The sequence below is a fragment of the Netta rufina genome (assembly GCF_964035555.1).
Source record: "Netta rufina genome assembly, chromosome: 21".
Lineage (NCBI taxonomy): Eukaryota > Metazoa > Chordata > Aves > Anseriformes > Anatidae > Netta > Netta rufina.
This window is the reverse complement of record NC_140145.1, coordinates 4,539,447-4,558,859: the sequence shown is the minus strand read 5'-3', so window position 1 is coordinate 4,558,859 and position 19,413 is coordinate 4,539,447. Positions and strand designations below refer to the sequence as shown.

The following is a 19,413-nucleotide window of genomic DNA, read 5'->3' as shown; positions in this document are numbered from 1 at the left end:
AGCTCTGCTGCACGTGTTACTCTCAGAGGCCTATTTATAGAAAAGAAAGCACCCGGCAACTTAATGGGCATCCTCCCACTGCACGCACAGGTCACAAGAGAAGGCCAGACATGAAACCCTAATGATTTTCCAACCCTAATGATCCTATGAAACCTGCAGCACAAGGTTTGCAGCTCAGCAGTGAGCAAAAGGCACCATCCAGCAGCCTCGCAGCCCTTGCTGCAGAGCGTGAGGGGTTACACGGACACAGCAGCTCTGTCAGGGTGCACGAGGGAAGCACCAGCCAGCTCTCACTGCTGCTGGGACTGCTGCCCCTGCCAAGCTGGACACAGCGATTTGTCCCGGCTGAAGCTCCTGACTCAGTCCACGTCACTACAAGCGCCTCCTTCCTAGCTCTGCCATTGCTTTCAAAGTCTATCTCCAAAAAGAGATAAGAAAAAGACAAAAGCAAGGCACTGTTTTCCCAAAGTCCTTTCCAAGGAGTGCCTGCTCCTGGCATCGGTGATACAGCCTGACAAACCTGAGCTGAGCACGGCCACCAGCTGGCACCTGCAGTCAGAGGGGACCTGGCTGGCTCGTTTGCCAGCCCCCTGGTGCTGAGAGGTTTCTCCCCGGCCCAGGAGGAGGCTGACCCACGTGCTCTGTGAAGGGCCATCAGTGCTGGAGGTACTCACAGTACTCGATGCCCAGGACGATGTCTCGGAAGTAGAGCCGGGCCTGGTCCTCGCTGAAGGGCTGCTCGCTGGGCACCTCCATGACAGGCCTGTTGGGAGGAGGGAGGGCAGTAAGTCCTTTGCAAAACGGCAGCAACACTCACTGCTGGGGTTTTAGGCTCATTCTGCATCATTTCGGCCCCAGCAGTGAGGGATGGGCTCCCAGCAGGTCCAGGATCAAGGTCCAGGAGAGGTCCCTCCGCTTCAGACCCTCAGGGAGGTCCGAGGGCTCCTGGGACTCAGAGAGCCCGTGGGGTTTTGCCCCGCACTGCCCTGTGAGGTGTGAGCCACGAGGTCCTCACTAACACCAGGAGTAACTTGCTGGTCAGCAGCTTCCCCCCTTCCCTTTGGGTGTCCCCGCATCAGCACCTTGTGCCCCCCAGCAGCCGAGCAGCAGGAGCTCAGGGCTTCGCTGCGCCGCGGGGTTAATTCTGCTCAGCAGCTTGACCCCAGACCTTGCATTTGGACACATGCCCACTGAGCAGGCTAGGTGGGTGTAAGCGAGTGCTCCTCAGACACCGTCCCTGCACGTCAAACCCTGGCCAAGAAGAGCCCATCACCAAAACCCGGCTCTGAGGCTCTTCCCCTCAGCAAGCAGCAGAAAACCTGCAGTAACCTCTCTGCCCCCCTGCTGCCTTTGGCAGACGACCATCTCCCATTCACTTTTCTCTAACCACCGCCTTCCCTCCCTCCTCCTGCACATTTTTCTGCTGCTGATGTGAGCGGCAGGACCGGCAGAGCTGCTAATGGGGTCTAATTGCCTTCTGCTAGGGGCGGGCAGGCTGTGAGCGGCCAGGCAGCACGTTCCCTGGCCCCGGCTGATTACAGGAGGTTTTTTCTCCCCCTCTCCTCCAGGAGAGTCAGCAGCCCGGTCACCAGGGAGACTGGGAGCCTCTCACCAGCAACCTGCCGGAGCTGGCAGCGTGCAGGAGGCTCATTCACGGGGCTAGAGAGAGAAACAAGCCCTTGGGGGATCTCCCCCACCCCACGCTCAGCTCTCCCAACCTTGCTGTGAGCGCAGAGCTGCAGACCCAGCCCAGGTGCAGCAAGAGGTGGTGAGGGGACTCCCGCTGCCTTATCCCTGCTCCTGCTGTGGAAATGTGCCCCCAAAACAGCCTCCTGTGATATATTCATGCTGGGGGCAAAGTGAGGCAGGGGGCAAAAGTGAACGGTGATGGAACTTCTGAGCCCTACGTCAGAGGAAGCTGCGACGGGGCTGCTACCCCAGTGCTGCATGCCCTAAAAAAGCTTTTCTCCCTGGCATCTAATAGGGGTGTGGCACCACCTTTATGTTGTGGAGCAAAGCCTGACAGCAGGGCATTTCCTCCCAGCCCATTACATCCCACAGCATCTCCCCCCCGGCTAGAAGGGTGCGAAGGCAACTGCAGCTGGAGCTCTGCTCTCACCTGCCTGCAGGCAGCCCTTTGCCCCACTGTGAAATCCCCGTTTCACCCAGGAAGCTGACAGTCAACACCAGAAATTTCAACAAAAGCGTTCCCAGGAGGACTACTTACCCTTTCCTTAGGAGGTCAAACACTGCAAGGAAGGAAATCAAACCATGAATGAATCGCAGAAACGAGAACCGGGCTTATTCATATTTTAGCACCTATGAAAACACATCCCTTCCCCTACCTGCTAAATCAATTTATCTCCCTCACCTTTCTTTCTTCCCACATGACAAGGACACCAGGGAATGCAAAATGAAAATATTCATCTCTTCAAAGACAAATCTCCCCACCTCCTGCCAGGGAGGCAGCGGGTGCTAATTTACCAACCACACTTCTGCTGTTCCCGGTGTCAGCCCTGGCTGGTTTGAGCCCTGCCTCGTTCAGTCCCTCCGGGGAGGGCGTTTGGTGTGAGATTTCTGCTAAATTGCTGATACCAAAGGAGATGCTGTAAGAACACGTTGCTCCATTTCAGCTGTGTCACTCAGCAGCACAGCTACACCGCTATCAGAGAGGGAAATGCTCCCTGGCAGGGGCAATTGCAGAGGGTTTATTGGCATCAGTTGAGGCTTGTAGGGCATGTGGGTTTGTGTGCCTGAGCAGGGGTTAAATAGGGACTTGCCCCGGCCATGTGGGGTTTTTCTGGTCCCGTGGCAGCGGTCAATGGGGTTTTACCAAGTATTGGTAGCAATGCTAGGATATGAAGCAACTTGCAGAAAACCAAGGAAGATGTTTGAGGTCTCCTAGCCCCAGGCTGGGCCCCTTGGCTCCCTCGGAAGGGAAACGTTCCTCTGCAGCCCCTGCCCCGCTCAGCTCCCAAAAAGCTGGGGTACAAAACCACAGGGAGCATGACAGCAGTGGTTAGGGGAACACTGCCTTGGGAGTCAGCTGCAGGCTGGCTGAGGAAGCTCTGCCCCCTTCTACAAACTGAAGCAGACACTTAATGGCACCCAGCTCCTGCCCTGCAGAAGCCAAAAGCACCCAGCACCACACCAGGGCTACGGGGCTCCAGCAGCAGGGAAGGCTGGCCCTTCGGAGGCAAACGGCTTCACTTGCTAGGCAGAGATGCCTTGCAGAAGCAGCTTAAAAAGCATCCCATAATTATTTCACGAGAAGCAGCCTTTAAGCCTGTCTCATCAGGGAACGCTACTGGTGAGCAGAGATTTAACAAGGGCGGACGTCTTCATCTCAGCAGCTCTGCACCCTAGATGCTCCCAGGCCTGTCCCTGGGGGTTTTGCCCAAATCGGGGCACCCCCAAGGTTTTAGGGAGAGGAAGACAGGATGGAGGGCACTTTCCCACCCCTGGCATAAATGCAGAGTCAGCTGCGACCTTCCATCGGGACAGCCAGGGCAAGGATTAGGCTAAGAAGGTCTCAAGGCTCATCAGGAGGTGAGCGTGTCTGCAGGGGGCACAGGGAACATCCTGAGACAGCTTTCTTCAGTCACCACCAATACCCACAGCGTACAGGAGTTCAGAGAGATGGACCTCAGACTGAGAGAACAAGAAGCTCTCCTGCACTTTTCCCTTCTCTCCTGGCTCTGGCATACACAGAGGGGAGGGCAGAGCTGCGGTCACACCTTTGTAGTGCCATAATGTTAAGGGGACGCGTGCAGCTCTGTAGCCCTGCCAGTTCAGCTGCCCTTACAGGTGTTTAACTGTTCAGAAGAAATACCTCTGCTCAAGTTGGTACAAGTTTCCTCCTGGTACTGACCCCGAGTCCCAGCACGAGTTACTTGCACCACTAGGTCTAAAGCCCGGACGGTTCTGTTAGCCTGTAAGGACTCACGTACCCATGTACAAGTTGTCCTCTGCAGGATCATCGAGGACCTGCAATTGGTAACAGAGAGAGAAGGGGAGAGGGGAGTAAGAAAACAGCAGGGAAAGAGTCGTTTTTAATCAAACAACATTTTACTGCTCCCTGTGTGCTGTGCTGAGCTGCAGAGCATTAAGGAAGACTTGTGCTGATATTTAGAGGTTCCTGAGAGGGGGGCACGGTGTTGGAGGACATGAATTTTCCTGTCACCAGGAAAAAAAAGGGTTTCCACCAATATTTGTAGAAACTGCTTATCCTGGTCTGAGTTCAGCCATTATCAAAACCAGAAACGAAGCGTGGCATGTGTGCACCTTCCCAGGCCTGTCTGCTCAGAGCTTGCTGCTGTTTCCACCAGCTCACCCAGCTGCCTTCACTCAGCACAGCACCAAAGTGTGTCAGTTTGTCGTACACATCTCTGTGATCTTACTCAAAATCACCAACCTAGCTGTTGAACGCCCGTTTTAAAACAATTTTGGCTGCAGTAGGAGCAGTTGGAGAAGCGTCCTCTTGCCACAAGACAAACCAGATCTGTTTCAGTGCGGCGTAGGCTGCGGCAGTAGCTCACCTCTATCAGCTTAACGATGTTGACGTGGTCCAGTTTCTTTAATATGGCTATTTCCTGATAGACTCTGTCCAGCGGTGCCATCGGCTTTGGCTGCTCTCCGGTGGATGCTTTAGACCCTCTAGGAGGAGGCCGACCTGCGGATGTGAGAACAGAGTCAGGAAGTCACTTGGCATGCAGGAGAGAGCAGCTGCTGCCCCCCTGCAGGATTTCCCAGCTGCAGGGGAAGATCTCATCACCCTATTACCACCCCAAAGCGTTGCAGTCCCCACCCTGAAGAGGGATTGCCAAGCCACACTGAGAGCAGCTCCTGCTGGCTGCCCAGCCTGGTCTGTCTGCCACCGGGGCCGGGTCCCAAGGGGGCAGAAGAGCCCCTGGGAGGAGGGGCCCTGCCCTGCCCTGCCCTGCCCAGCTCCCAGCACTTTGTCAGGCTTCAGAGGTGGCGAACGGGGACGAGCCAGCACTTCAAAGACTCTGAAAATCAAAGCCAGGAACCTAATTACGGAGTGCTTTGAATTTATCCGTGCCTGGCCTTTCACTACTGCACTTTAAGCAGCCCCCAGCTCCTCGGGGAGCTTTCGTCCCACAGCCCCGGCAGGCAGCGCTGTGCCTGGCTGAGGGCAGCAGGCCTCCAAGGGTGAGATACCCACGTGGAAATCCGTACTGCTTCAGGAGCTTCTTCTTGGAGAGGACTTTCATGGCCTGGAGGAAGAGGAAAAAGCAGAGTTAAAACCAGCTGGGAGCCCCCAAACGCTCGGTGCTGTGAGGCCGGGGCTGGCTCGGCTCTGCCCTCGGCTCAGGGCAGAAGGCTCCTGGTTAGAGGCGGCCACCGCAGGCACACCCTGCCACAGGCCTTCCGAAATGAAGCGAACAGCAGCGCCTTTATCTTTTTTCCCATGGAAAAAATAACTGGGTTTGATTTATTTTAATTTGGACCCAAGAAAATGAGCCCGATTTCTGCGCTCCGGGCCACAGCTCAAGGGAAAGGGTGTGCTCCTCTCGCAGAGCTTTACAGACCTGGCTTTTTGGATGGTGCGATGGCCGTGCTGCAGGTCGGAGCAGCTTCCAGGCTACTCCACCTGATGTTTTGCTTCGCCAGAAGGTCTACGAAGCCAAAGAGCTGGAGCATCACAGCCACGCCACTACCATCCCTTCATCCTACAGCACACACTTGGGGTAGGTGAGGACACGGCCCCTAACCCAGCTCTGCGTGGGGCCTCGTGCATTCTCACAGACCTTTTTTTGCCCCGTAAGGCCTTCCTCACCGTCCCAGAGCCATGCAGAGGATGTGCAGCATGCCCCACTGCTGTGCCCCCAGCTCCCTGAGCACTAACAAATTTCCAAGGGCTACTCCCACAGCCCCACAGGGCCCAGGAGAGCAGCATGTCAGGGCACGGCTCCATCCCCTTGCAGGGGTGATTACTCCCGTTAATTAAGCATCCAAACCCCTCGTTCCCAGCAGGGTGAGCCCTGTGAGATACAATTAGCTAAGGACTCCCACAGGACACGGTCAAATGCCAAGGAACTGTGCACGAATGCCACGGGGGCAGGCTGCGCACGCTGCCCCTATTTAATGCACGCAGCAGGGGCAGGTCAGCGAGACGTTTTGGGGAGCTCCCTGGAGCTGCTCTTGCTGCCCTGGCCACCTGGGTCTTGTCTGCCCTCTGGCAACGGAGTTCAGAGAAACAAGAAGCAGAAGATGCAGTTTGCTGCAGGAAGCTCCCGGCTGCACCACGCTGTGGGGAATCCAGCCCCAGGAGCTGAACCAACGCCCGGCTACGGCTGCATCCGCCCTGGGGCAGGCTCTGGGAAGGGGGGAAGGCAGCAAAAGGGACAGAGAGGGGCACTAACGACGACACAAATTGCTTTTGTGGCCAGAAACGGAGGGCACAAGAGCTCTGGACGTGCTCACACCACCTCCAAAGCCTGGGTAGCTGCCACCACGCGAGCAGGGCTGGATCAGAGGAGGACCTGTCCCCTGCACTTCCAGACAGAAACAAACTGCGTCGTGCCGCAGGGCAGAGGCTCTGAACTGCCAGAGGAGCAGAGATGAGCACACACAGCAGAGGAGCTTCACTAATTACAGCAGGAGCTGGCGGGGCGAGGCTTCCCTGCTAATTGTGGCTGCACAGAAGGGGCAGGCACAGGGCTGCTCAGCAAACTGCTCCTCTGGGCTCCCAGCCTCAAAGTGCCAGCGACATTTCCAGTGGCAGGCAGAGCTAATTACTCAGCTGATGCCTTCCTGATAAAGAATCAGCTCAGAGCCAGGCCGAGGGATGTTCCCCTCGCACTGGTAAGCATTGCTTCGGCTTCCTCAGGGAAACAGGGAGCCTCGGAGACTTCCCCACACGTGCCCTGTGCCCACTTTCCTTCTGAGTGACACATGGACACAGCCCGTGGCATTGCCCTCCGAGAGGCAGCAGGAACCCCGTGCCCTTCTCCATGTGCCTTTCTTAGCTCAGGCTCCTGCTCTCCCTCCTAGCACCCTGCAGCTTGGAGCTCACAAGAGAGATGCTGTGTGGGTAAAGAAAAGCCTAAACCAGAGAGGCTCAGCCACCAGGCCCCCAGAATCTGGCTCCCCCTTTAATGCTGAGCAATCCAGCTCCTTGCTACTGAAGGGCACGGGCTGTGAGAGTGAGTCAGAAATGATTTCCCTGGTCCTGAGCGCACTGCAGCAGAGCTGGCAGGTATGTGAGAGGGTGAGGAACACAGGAGCTGTGCCTTCCCATCCGTCCTCCCCATCCCAGCTCTCCAGGGGCTGGCAAGGCTGAAGGCTGGCTGCTGGCCACTCTTCCTTGGCTGTAGCACTTTGTTCAGCTCTCTGGGCTCATCAGCCTGGGAGGAACTTGTCCCCAGCAATGCCACTTGGTAGAAAACAGCCTTCGATGCAAAGGTTGGGAGATGGAGGCAGGCAGAGTGCATGAGCACATAAATCTTGTTTCTTAGGAAACCGGATTAAAAGAGGAAAAAAATGGAAACTCCCTGACAAGCTCCCATGCTATTGCTTTTGTCCAGAACCAGCGTAACAAATGTCCATCATAACCACTCTGCTCTGTGAGCTGATTTAGAGATTGGAAAGAGGAAGGAGCCATGACCTGAGGCATGGCAGAATCAAATTCCATCAGCACAATGACTCCCAACTCCCTCTCTGCCTGGACACGTTTGCCTTCGCTTTTTATTTGCTGCTCTTTCGCAGAGCTTGGCTTTTTTTGTCGTTTTTTTTTTGGCCTTTTTTCCCCTACTCACTGTCGAAGCATCTCCTGCAAACTGTGACACCGAAACCTTTCCAGCTGTGACGAGCTCCTTGGCAGAGCCTTGCAGGCGCTGCTGTGGCTCCTTCGCGCTCCCCAGCAGCCAGAATCCAGCGCCGTGGCGGGGGCTCTGCTCCAGGAGCCAGCTCTGCCGCCCAGGGGGCTCCTCCTCGAAGGGGGCACCAGTCACATACCCAGTGCTGGCTGCTCCATTCCCCCAGGCTGTGTTCCCTGCATCCACTGGTGTAAATCAGCAGCTTCCCAGCAGCTCCTGGAAGCACTTTCTGATCAGTAACGGAAGGTCAGACAGCCCACAGGATAAATGCAGCCCATCTACGTTTTTCCCAGATGTGGCAATGGGAGTTTTTCCTAGGTCTAGGCCAGACCTAAAACTCATTAAAGCAAGAGAAATCTTTCCACTCACTTCGTCAGGAGCTAAATTCAATCCGTGGTACCTCCAAGTTCTGCAGTTAAGCAAAGAACTAGCAAAGTGCCTCAGCACGGATCGGGGTGTCACGCTCTGAATTATACCCCAGAATCATTTATTCAGCTTTAAAGTTTGGCTCCTTTTTATCTCAGCATGCTTGCTTGGAAAATAAAGCAGGCAGCAGCGTCCTGGCCTCGTGCCACGTGAATCAACCAGTGGGGCTGCTGACCAAATGCCAGCCGAGGCCTGATCTCCTCTCGTTAGCTGTTACTGCCTTCCAGCACTGCCCCAGCTGACAGATGAGCGCACACACAAAATTCAGGCATCAGCATCGCAGCCTGTCCCCTGCAGGGCAGCCGTCTGCCCTCTCCCCTCCCTTCTGCTTATGTGCACAGCAACGAAATGCAGGTGGCTGCAGGTCCCTGCTGCAGGCTGCCCCAGCCCCTGCCTCGACCCCACAAGAAGAGGGTTGGGGTGGATCACAGGGCACAAACTGGGCAGCAAAACGGGCGGCGAGGCTGACAAAGAAGCACCCTGACACGGGAGGCACTGCGGCTGCAGTAGCTTTGGAGTGTGTGTCGAGATTAGAAGAAGAAATGGAGATTAAGCAGGGATTAACTAACACGCGTCAGGCTAGCCTGGACGCAGGCTTTCACTTTTGGCTTTGATTTGAGCAGCTCCATCTGCATCCCTGGTGTTAACCGGCATCCAAACCACCAGGAGAGGCAGCACCCACGCTCCCCTCCTGCAGTGGGAGGGCTGCCCTGCCCCTCTCAGCAGCACTGTGACTCCCACCACCAAAAGTCGATGCCAAAACGCACAGGTCACGATTTTCCAAGAAAAAAAAGGTGAGCACAGCAATAAAGGGGACGTGATGAGCTGCTCCGTGCTGCTCACCCTGGGCAGGCCGAGGGCACAGACAGAAGCAGGGCAAAGCCGTGTCGCTCCAGGCACCAGAGGGAGCAGTGGGAGGGCAGCAGAGGAAGGGAGCTGGTGGAAACAGCAGCGCTCCAGGGCGCTGGGTGAGTCAGCCTGGAAGGCACCGGGGATGGAAAGAATCACAGAGCCATACTGACTGCGCCTCCTCTGCTGGGCCAGCTTCAGGGCACCCCTTCCAGATTTTTGTCTCATCTCTTCCATCCCTCGTTTCACGGTGTTCCTCCTGCAGTGTCACGCCGGATGCTAGCACAGAAGGGCTACAGACAGGCACGCAACTGCCCCCCAGCCCCCCCATCACCTGTAAATCCAAGGGCTGGGGGAAAAACCAGCTGGGGAACAGCGGGGCTGCCTGCAGTCACTGCCAGCCCCACGGCTGTGACCTGGGGCAGGCAGCAGTGCACAAGTGTGCCCAGGCACCCTGATGGGCCCCTTCCCACCCCGAGGCTGCTCCATCGCAGCAGGGAGAGCAGCACGGCCGCGTGCTGGCCCCAGCCCCGACACACTGAACCCCAGCTGGGACCTTTCGGATTTGCCTGCCTCTGAAATGGGACTGACAGATGAGGAGCCTTCTGTGTAAGCAGCCCTTCTGAAGCCCAAGCCCTTCAACTCTGGCTTCAGCTCAGGAAAGCATTCAGAAGCACTCTCTGCACTGCATCCGACACCTGCAGCCCCGTCCAGTGCGTGGGGAGGCATCCTGCAAGGGGGGTGAGACCCCGCAGAGCCAGGCACTGCTCAGCATCGTTCTGCTGAACCCTCCGGTGTCCTCAGGAGACAGGCGAGCTCGCTGTGGGCTGAGCCTGCGACGCACAGCAGGTGCTGCACCCCACCGCCCACACACGCCTCTGCTTCCAGGTGACCTGCTTCACAGCCAGCAATGTCAGGACAGCTCAGCAGCACGCTTCTGCAGCCTGCCTCCGAGGTCCCTGCGTGTTGCATAACGCAGCCCACCCCGTTTTCCTCTCGCCGTGTGTGCGTGCAGGCAGGTGCGCAGCCAGCAGCACGTTGCTCTGTGCCCCACGGGGAGGTTTGGTGCCTTGCGTGCTGCCCAGATGAGAAATGCATCTGCTAAAAGCAGCACAAGGGGGATGCGGCTCCCAGGGGTGCAGCAGGGAATGAGGAGCAGCGGCAGCAGCAGTGAGCAAAGCAGAGACACTCACGTAGTACTTGTCATCGTTCTCGTTGTAGGCCAGCTTTACGACACCGTAGGAGCCCTAGAAATAAAAACAAGTGGCACCGTCAGCTCAGCACCTTGCCTCCTTGCTGCTCGAGGCTGGCACAGCACCACCCGGCACGTCACGGCAGCCCTGGTGGCACCACGGGCACTTGCTGAGGATCAGTAATGCCTGGAGGAGGAGGGGTGTGCTAGCTCATCACCTCCTGCCCGTCTCAAGTCAAAAACAGGGAGGGAGGAGATCGAATCATTTCAGCTGATGATTTCTGGTGCAAGGTTGGAAACTTTGCCCGGACAGCTTTCCGGCACAAGTCCATTTTCAGCAGGAGACTGTGGCAAGGCATCACCCCGACAGCTGCCCGTAGGATAAAGCAGTGGGACGACCACCACAGCCCTCACAACACCGCTCCTGACCTCACGGGGTGCTGGGACCAAGGTCCAGGCCCCACGGGAGGTGGACAAGCCGCCCAGCTGATCCAGGCCCGCAGGCCCCCTGCTAACCTCAGGGTGCAGGGAAGGGGGCAGGAGCATGCCTGCTGCTGGGGGAACACCTCGCACTCCTTCAGTCAGGCTGAAGGAGTCTGGGGTCTTCAGGGGTCTGAGCTGCTGCTCACCAGCCCAGACCTCCAAATAACTTTGGAGGAATCTCTTCTGAGCCTTCTGTGTCTTTGAACCAGGGGCTACGACTAAACCAGCAGCTCGTTCACAGAATTAAAAACTTAAACCAGTCCTGGCGAGGACCAAACACCTGCCCTGATTTTTTATTTTTATTTTCCCCCTTGTTGGGCTGTATTTATGCCCACAGGCACTTAGTGTCACATTCGGTAAGCAAATCCCTTGGAAGAAAACCAACGTAACCACCTCCAGGGGGAAGGAAAACAAATGTAGATTCCGAGGAAGTGGTTCCACTTTGACCTTGAACAAAACTTGCTGGAACCAACAAGGCAAACAGACAAACATAAAAGCCCCAAAGAAAACAAACGCGGGTTTCCGAAGGGCTGACCAGTAAGATCCCTGGGGCTGGCACAGACTTCCCACCCGTACCTATGTGTGCACGCAGGTCCCTGCGAGAAGCAGGCTCCAGGAACGTACCTTGCCGATTTCACTCTGCAGCTTGTACTGGTTTAACTGCACGCAGTCCTGCGGATCAAAAGGAGAAGAAAATTAGGGTATCGGTAAAAGAAAATGACAGAGTTGGATTCGGTACCAAGCAGAGGCAGCGTGCTGAACAATGGAAGACTGAGGCTCACTCCAACCGCTCCCCGTTCCCCTACCAGCACAGCACTGCTGGCAGCTGAGGACAGAGCTGCACACGGAGGGCCCAGGTGAATCAGGGGCTGCTCTTTGAGAGGAAAACGCAGTCACGCTCCTCTGCAACGCAACTCAAGAACAACAGATTGCCCTCAGCCGACAGTACTGAAATAAAAGCCCCCCGAAGCAGGCCTGGTCTCGGTTTGCAAGCCACCGAGCTCCACAGCTTCGGGAGGCTGATGGGTGGTGGATGCAGGCTGATGGCCTTGGCAGGGTTGTAATTAATGCACTGCTAAAAATTGATGCACGTGCTAAATCCACGGCTCCCTTTAGCACTGCACTACCTAAAGGAAGATGCTTTTTTTTTTCCACCGAGGTAGCGAGAGCTCTGCAGCTTCGTTGCGCTTGGGGCTGACCCCTCCGTCCTCATTAAATACAAGACAGAAATCAGGCTTTGTGCTGGTGCTGGGTGACCCCCTGCAGCTCTCTGCTGCACGATGCTGCGGCAGCTGAGACATGAACGAGTTAAAAAGCACCACCAGCGGGGAGATCAGCCATGGCTGAGGAATCCCTACACTGAAGACAAGGTGCCAACCAGCTCCAGGCACTGGAGGCCACAGAGCTCAGCCCACTGGGTGCCGAGGAGTCAGCCCAGGCCAGGAGCTTGCTCTGTGTCTGCTCGGCTCCATCGATTTCCTTCAAGCATCTCCTCCTGCTACCCGCTTGTCGGCAGCCGGGCTGTGCCTTGGCACCGTTTAGCTGAGCCCACGGGGCTATGTTCTGTGGGTACAACCAAAGCCCTGACACACACGTTGGTAGTAAAGGCTCAATTTCCCCTGCCTTCCCTGGCTCTGAAGGTCAGGCTGCCCTTTCAGCAGCTCGTAGCGGAAGGAGGAGATGTTGAGGCACAGAATTATTTACGGCACCGCCACACTGCTGTGGGTTTGTCGGCCTCACAGAAAAACAAGAAAAGAAACCCTGCGAAATCCATTGCGCCCTGGCAGAGCTCCTCCTAAAATTCAGGCGAGATCCCGTTCTGCTGGAGCCCAAGCACCTGTATTTCCACAAGCCTGCCCCACACGGGGCACGTAGCAGCACGGAGCCCACAGCCAGGGCACCGGGCACTGAGGAGCTGAGCCCAGGGGGTGCAGAGGCATCGCCCTTCATACCCCGGAGCACCACCAAGCCCCATCCCTCAGGAGAGGGGAAAACAGATGCCCCAGGCTCACCCTTCTGCAAACGTTCAGCCAAGCCTCAAGATACCCCTGGAGCCTACAGCAGCAGCAGCGGGACAGCAGCAGGGATGCCAGGCACCCCCAGCACACATCAGAAGGGGCAGGTGGCACAGCCCCGTGCCCTCCACCACCACCGCCCCGCTCTGTTGCGGGTGCAGCAGGCAGCAATGGGGGCATTTCCCCCCCACGAAGCACAAAGCCCTTCCAGAGCAAGCCATCATCGCAGTGAAGGAAATGAAGAACCGGGGAAATGATGACTTTCTAAGCTTGCAAGCAGCACCTTGTCAGGAATACAGGCAGTGATTTAAATCTTCATCTCGTTTCCAGCGAAGGAAGTTTTTTTTCCACCGCCCTGACAGGGAGAAAGAGGCAGCAGTGAGTAATGGAGCCGCAGCAGTGCATTAACTCCACCGCTAGCAAAGCTTATAAAATCTTTCCAAAGGCAAAACCCAATCCATCAGAACTTGAAGCAGCAAGAGTGGGACCAGCAGAAGACAAGGCGCAAAGCACAACGCCACCGAGACGTGCGGAGCAGGAAAGGCCCGGTGAATTTTAGGGGCCTGCAGCACCCCGGGTAGGGACACACAGGGGACAGCTGCCCCAGGCAGCAGATTCACCTCCCGGCCTGGGGCTGTGCTTGGTGCTGGGATGATTTTCACCCACTAAGCAGCAGCAGTTTCTGGTGATGGCTCCTGGCCTGCTTGCCCCGTGTTTGGCCTCATCCAAGGGCAGGCTGCTGGCAGGACACGGCCCTGCAGCACGGCCCCCGAGCTCTGCAGCAATCCCCACTGGACCCACACCCGCTGCCAGGCTGCCTCTGCCTGCTGCCAGGCTCTAGGCACTTGGAGCTCCACTCAGCAAAACCCAAACCACATTACAGCTGCTTTTTACCTTTTTTTTTTAATGTCCTTCTTTCAGGAAGTCCATAGCTGACAGCCCTGGTGACTCCTGCCACGTGTCACTGCGGACTGGCAGCGTTGTTACTGGTGTTTGGGCTCCTGCAGGGAGCAGGACAGTTGTACCATGTCCTTATCAGACACCAACTCCTACCTCTGGGCCAAGTGTTCCTAGAGAGAGCATCGTACGGCCCTGCTGACTGCATCACGGCCCTGTAACTGCAACCGCTGGCAGCTACAAAAAGAGTGAACAAAATTAAATTTTAATGAAGGCCATGGGTGAATTAGTGCACGGTGCCCACCTCGGTGTGCAGGAATTGTTCCACCTTAAAAGCAAGGTGCCCCCTTCCACTGCGTGTCCAAGGTATTGCTCAGGAGAAGGAGGGGAGGTCAAAGCTACAGAGAAGACAAAAATCAATCACAAGGTCACAAAGCAAGGTAAAGGCCAGAGTTTGGGCCTAATCCATGAATCCGCTGTTGCCAGCGCTGTGACAAACCCCAAGAAACAGAACTGAGCCTTCGCTGCCCACTGAGGGGGAGTGGGAAGGAAGAGGCAGGGCTAATGCCCAAAGGACGGCATCTTCAGAAAGGGTTAGGCTGGCCGCACATACAGATACCGGGAAAAAGTCTGTCCTTAAAAGAAGCCGAATTCAAGCAGCTGAGTTCCATCAAGACACGCTTCAGAGAGAAACACGGGAAGGAAAACTGGGAACTACGAGCCGCTAATGATGACAACACGGCTTTAAAATCATCCCGGCTGGAGGGGGAAGCGAAAGCAGTCCTAAAACAGCCGAGGTGAAAACACAAACCAGACGGGGCACTGGGGGCAGCAACCAAGACAAATCAGAAAGCTGCTAAGGGACAGAGCAGGATGCACGGGGAGCCCATGGAGGTGGGAAAGGCAGGTTTGAAACGTGCCCCAAAAGAAGCACAGGGCTCGCAGGCAGCACGATGCTGAAGCTCAGCACCAGGCTGGGCTCAGCCTCCTGGCAGCTGAGCTTCCCCAGCCCCTGCGAGCCCAGCGGGACAGAGGCGGCCCCGCCGCAGCTCTGCCTTCGGGCTTTCTCCTCCTCTCCACCCTACACCCTTAAGACCGAGCTTTAGGCAAATTGGAAATGTAACTTTTAAATAAAGGTTAATTAGCCCTAGGAAAAGCAATTAGCAGCGTCCGGGGGGGATTCTCCTTTGCAGGAATGTTCCCCAAGTGCCTTCATCTTTTTGAGAGAGCCGCAGCTTGAGCCCCGCAGCCAGACCTCTGCGAGAAACGAGGCCGGGGACTTGTGGGGCTGCACAGGGAGGCCAGCCATGCCGAAACCCTGGTCCCATGGCTGCCCCAGCCCCTCAGGGGGCTATTTGGGTGCCCAGCAAGGAAATCACAACCTGGTGGAGAAAATCTGGCTGCTCCTGGGACTTGAGGGGAGGCCTGGGTGAGTCAGCCAAGCAGGCAGCAGGCCCGCAAAAAAAAAAATGTGGAAAGGCAAGGGAAGGAAGGACGGGGCAGTGATTTATGTTCTGTGCCTCTGGGGCGAGCTGTGGACTTGGAGTGCAGGAAAATTCCCTTTTTGTACTCTGTGCTCCTGCCTGAGGACGCGGGGCCAACAGCACAGCGGGGAGCTGCAGGACGAGCTGCTGAGCCCCGGCACAGACACCGCCGGGCTGCCAGGGCTGGGAGAACCACGCCAGGCTGCCAGGACGGATCCAGGGGAGAGAAGGGAACGTGTGAAGAGAGGACAGAGAGCTCAGCAGAGACTGGAGGAGGATAAAGCAACTGACAGCGTAGGCAGGTCTGGGGAGAAAGTCTGAAAAAAGGCATTTCTAGCTCTGGCTGGCTGCTCACCAAATGGAAGGTCTCTCAGCTGCCTCAGAAGGTTGCTTTGGGATGGCCGAATAAAACAGCAGCACTGCACCTTCCAACACACGCTCCCAGCAGGCAGCACCCAAACCTACCCTAGGTGGGCCACGCTCTGTCAGACGGGGTGATGGGGTCGTAGGGGGACCTACAAGATCCTGTAGGGCTGTATGAACTCGTTTGCAGGCTCTCATCCTTTTCCTGGGACACAAGAGGGCCGGGCTCATCCGAGGAGGAGAAAAGCAAGGAAAAATCCTGCCGGCCTCACGGGCACTCCCCGCAGGAGGATGGATGGGCCACCGAGAGCCTAAGACAGGAGGGAACCAAGCAGGGAAGCTGCCTCACGCCCCGTGCTTTGAAAATTGCGGCTCCATTTTCAGAGAGCTGGGGCAGATTGGGTTAATCAACGCACAGCCCCGCTGCCGGGACAGCAGGACCAGTTCCATCCCTTGCCAAGTTCCTACAGCAGCTGCAGGCTCATCGGCAGCGGCTGCAAGAAACCAGCAGCTGCCAACACCTCGTCCCGGGGCAATTAGCTAATTGGTGGCTCTGCTCGGCGAAGCGTGAGCTGTCTGTACCAGGCAACAAGCCCTGGGTCTGCTTCAAGCCCACCAGCCCAGCAGCCCCGACACAAGCAGCCCCCTGAGGTTGGGGCTGGCAGCAGGGGACGGGGACAGAGCCCAGTTCGGCTCCAGAAGCTGGGAGCCACCGGGAAACACAGCAAAACGATCAAGGGATGGCACAGAATCACAGTGTGCTTAGCAGCAGCTGCTGTTGTTACTCACCACAGGGTTATTTTATTCCCCATAGGGCTGAAAACCCCAACGCTTTGTCCCCAGTGGCTCTCACAAGCTCTGCTCCATCTCCTGGCTCTGCTTGTTCCTCCCAGCTCACATGCGAGGCTCCGCTTACAGCTCGCAACCAAGGCACCAAAGAAATGCATGGAGCAACCTAAAATCTGCTCCTCGTTTCTCTTCCGAGTTCCTGCTGCATCTCAGCCAGCCGTGCAGCTCGTGTTTGGACTGCCAGGGCATCCCCCAGCCCCAGAACGGGCACCGTGCTCTCAGCAGCACCTGGCGGGTGGCACAGCGGCTGCTGGAGCTGGGCTGCGGGCAGGCTGGGTGCTGCTCTTGCAGGCACAAATTTCATGCTTTTTTTTCACTAGTGAGTGGTCAGCCTCAGACTTCTGAACCTTCTCACCAAGTGTGCATCTTCCCAGTCCTCTTGCTGTTTCTCACAGGGTACAGATCCCAGTCCCACAAGCTGCTCCTGAGGGCCCTGCTGGGGGAGCGAGTGCCACCTCGCACCGCTCTTGCCCAGCCTCCCCTCCACCCGCTGCTGCAGCGCTCCCCGTTAGCAGGAGCGATGGCTTCTGACAAGCACGGCACTGCTGAGCATCTCCTCTGCACTGGAGCGAGGCTCCAAACAGTCACAGCAAAGTGACCTGTAAAAGCAGAGCTGCCTGACTGCTGGGGGATGCAGGCTCCGCACCCGCATTTCTAACCGAGCATCCCCGTCCCAAGGCAGCAACGATCGCTCCCTGAGATGTGAATGCTGTGCAAGGAGACGGAGCATTTTCAATTTCCTCTCAGCCTGGAGCGTGCTAGACTCGCCCTGGACTGCAGATACTTGGAAGCAGATCTCGGACAAGCCCCGCTGCCGGCACAGCCAAGCACCGCAGCAGGGGAGCTCCAGCACAGCGCTCACGGCCGCTCCCAGGAGCTGGCTCCTCGCCCTCCCGTCCCTTTTATTAAAGCTCAGGGCTGTCGTCAGAGGAGCTGCAATCTCTGCAGCTCATCTCAGGCAGAAATCCACTTCCCAGCCATCACCCACCTCCCAGCTACTGTGACTTGCAAACGTTCCCAGTGGGCAGTGGCCGATTTCATCTCAGACGTACGGGGAAATCACCTGCCTGCAGGAAGGAAGCACTAAGCCACCTGTGTTAGGCTCCGGGTCTCAATTCCGGTGATTTTGGCTGCTGAGGACACAGAGCAGGACCCACAGTGGGATTTAGGCATCACAGGGGGGGCATCACAGCACCCACGAGCACTGCAGCGGTGTGGCAGCACCCGAGAGCAACGCCGGGCACCAGGCTGCCCATTCCCTCTGTAAAAAATCCTCCCAACTGGTACAACTTCACATTTTTACTTCAAGCAATGCCCATTTTCTCCAGTTCTATCACCCCTGAGTTCCCAAGGAAGCCGTGCTGAAGTTTCAGTTCCATCTGCAGGACAGGGCCTGGGGGGGCCGCAGCCAGCACAGCAACCCCTCGGAAGGACGGGGCCGCGGCCCGCAGCTGCCTCTGCTCTTACAAAGCCGTGCGAACGCTTCCGAGACAAGAGAAAATCCTGACAGGAGCAGGAAACACCAGTGCATTTAAGCTCTTTATAAAATTAAATCAGGCACTCAATAATGGCAAAACATAATAGGAGATACATAATCTCCAGAAGCTTAAATCCATAAAATACCAGCGGCAAAGCTGCCTTGACTGATAAACCCCCAAAGGGCGCGCGCTGCAGGGACACAAAGCAAATCTGTTTGGCCACAGCCCTTTCTCTGAGCAGCCTCCCGGGGCTCCTGCACGCTACTGCTACACAGCAGGGGGCCCGGCCCCCTCACACCAGGGGTCCCAGCCCCACGAGGGCTGAAGAAGCCACGTGTGAGGTGTGGGGATGGATGTAAAGGTGCCCAGCGATTTCAAGCCAGCATAATCCCTGTTTTCAGGGATTTTTTCCCCTTAAATAAAGGCTGCTTTCAGATTTCCTGCTTCAAAAGACTACAGGCTGCCGTGAGCAGGTACAGCTTCCCCCAGCAGTTAGGGGCAGAACACGCAACGTGCCTACCTCAGCATCCGAGATGGAGACGCGGTTGGACTCGATCGTTGGTCTCCTCATTATCCGCGGTGACGGCCCCGTGGCGTAAGCACCGAAACCCGGGGAGTTGCTCGATGCCAAGTAACCTCCCGACGATCTTTCCTGGAGAGACAGCTTCCTGCTGGACAGGACAGGTCTAGCCAGAGGTCTCTTGGAACCGTGCCTCCAGTGAGCATCGTCCGGCCGTTGGGAGGGCAGGAACTCCTTCGCGCCCACGTCAGCGCTGACTCCGTTTCTCTGGATGTCCTTCATGTTTTCAGTGAAGACCGTGTCGTTTTCTTCAGCGTTGTCCTCACCGTTTTGGTCACTTCTATCCGGGCTAACGGCCACAGCGATGGCTGCGACGCGCTCTGCCAGCTCCAGCTGCGTGTCCGGGCAGTGCGTGCCCGTGCCCCTGGTCGGGGAGTCCCCCATCGCCAGGCCCGGCTCAGGCAGCGCTGCGCAGAGCGGTGATGGCAGCACTCACCGGCAGCATGCGGCACGAGGAGCAGCTCCACAGGGCACCTGGAAGGAAGCACAGAGAGGTAACGGCGCTAACAGCGCCCAGCAGACACAGCCGAGGCAGCCCCCGGCTCCTTCCCCCAGCGGGGCAGGCGAGGTGCGAGCGGTGCCACCCAGGAGAGGCAGGGCCGAGCACTGCGCTGCCTGCAGGAACTTCCACGAGCGATAAGGCTGAGATTTTATCTGTGTGACACGCCGACAGAGACAACTTCTGCAGCTCCAGCGGGGCAGCCCGCGTTTACAGTAAGGGGAAGTGCAGCTTCTCCCCAGCCAAGGGGAAAGGGTCAGCCTGATGGCCTCTCCAATTCTTACTTACAGGGGACAAGAGCTGCTGGTACGCGGCCAAAGGCAGCACGCAGCACACCCGGTCCACAGCCATGTAGGGCTCCCCAGCAGGCTCCGCTGCCCTGTGTGGCCCCGCGGTGTCACAGAGCTGCCTGGAAGCCAAGCCACGGCCACCGACTCGCTCCCCAGCAGCCAGTTCC

At 57.1% G+C, this 19,413-nt stretch overlaps 1 protein-coding gene across 1 annotated transcript in view; it reads right to left on the bottom strand.

The window, feature by feature from the left end:
- CAMKK1 (calcium/calmodulin dependent protein kinase kinase 1) overlaps positions 1-18,841 on the bottom strand; it is a gene marked incomplete at both ends in the record, with an annotated part of 47,070 nt that extends 28,229 nt beyond the window's left edge. Inside the window, 8 exons of the mRNA XM_084299983.1 lie at positions 675-763; positions 2,228-2,249; positions 3,951-3,987; positions 4,539-4,672; positions 5,186-5,237; positions 10,310-10,363; positions 11,416-11,463; positions 18,398-18,841. Of these exons, the coding sequence (XP_084156109.1) occupies positions 675-763; positions 2,228-2,249; positions 3,951-3,987; positions 4,539-4,672; positions 5,186-5,237; positions 10,310-10,363; positions 11,416-11,463; positions 18,398-18,841 (880 nt within the window). The remainder of the gene's footprint in view (positions 1-674; positions 764-2,227; positions 2,250-3,950; positions 3,988-4,538; positions 4,673-5,185; positions 5,238-10,309; positions 10,364-11,415; positions 11,464-18,397) is intronic.
- Between the last annotated feature and the right edge of the window lie 572 nt (positions 18,842-19,413).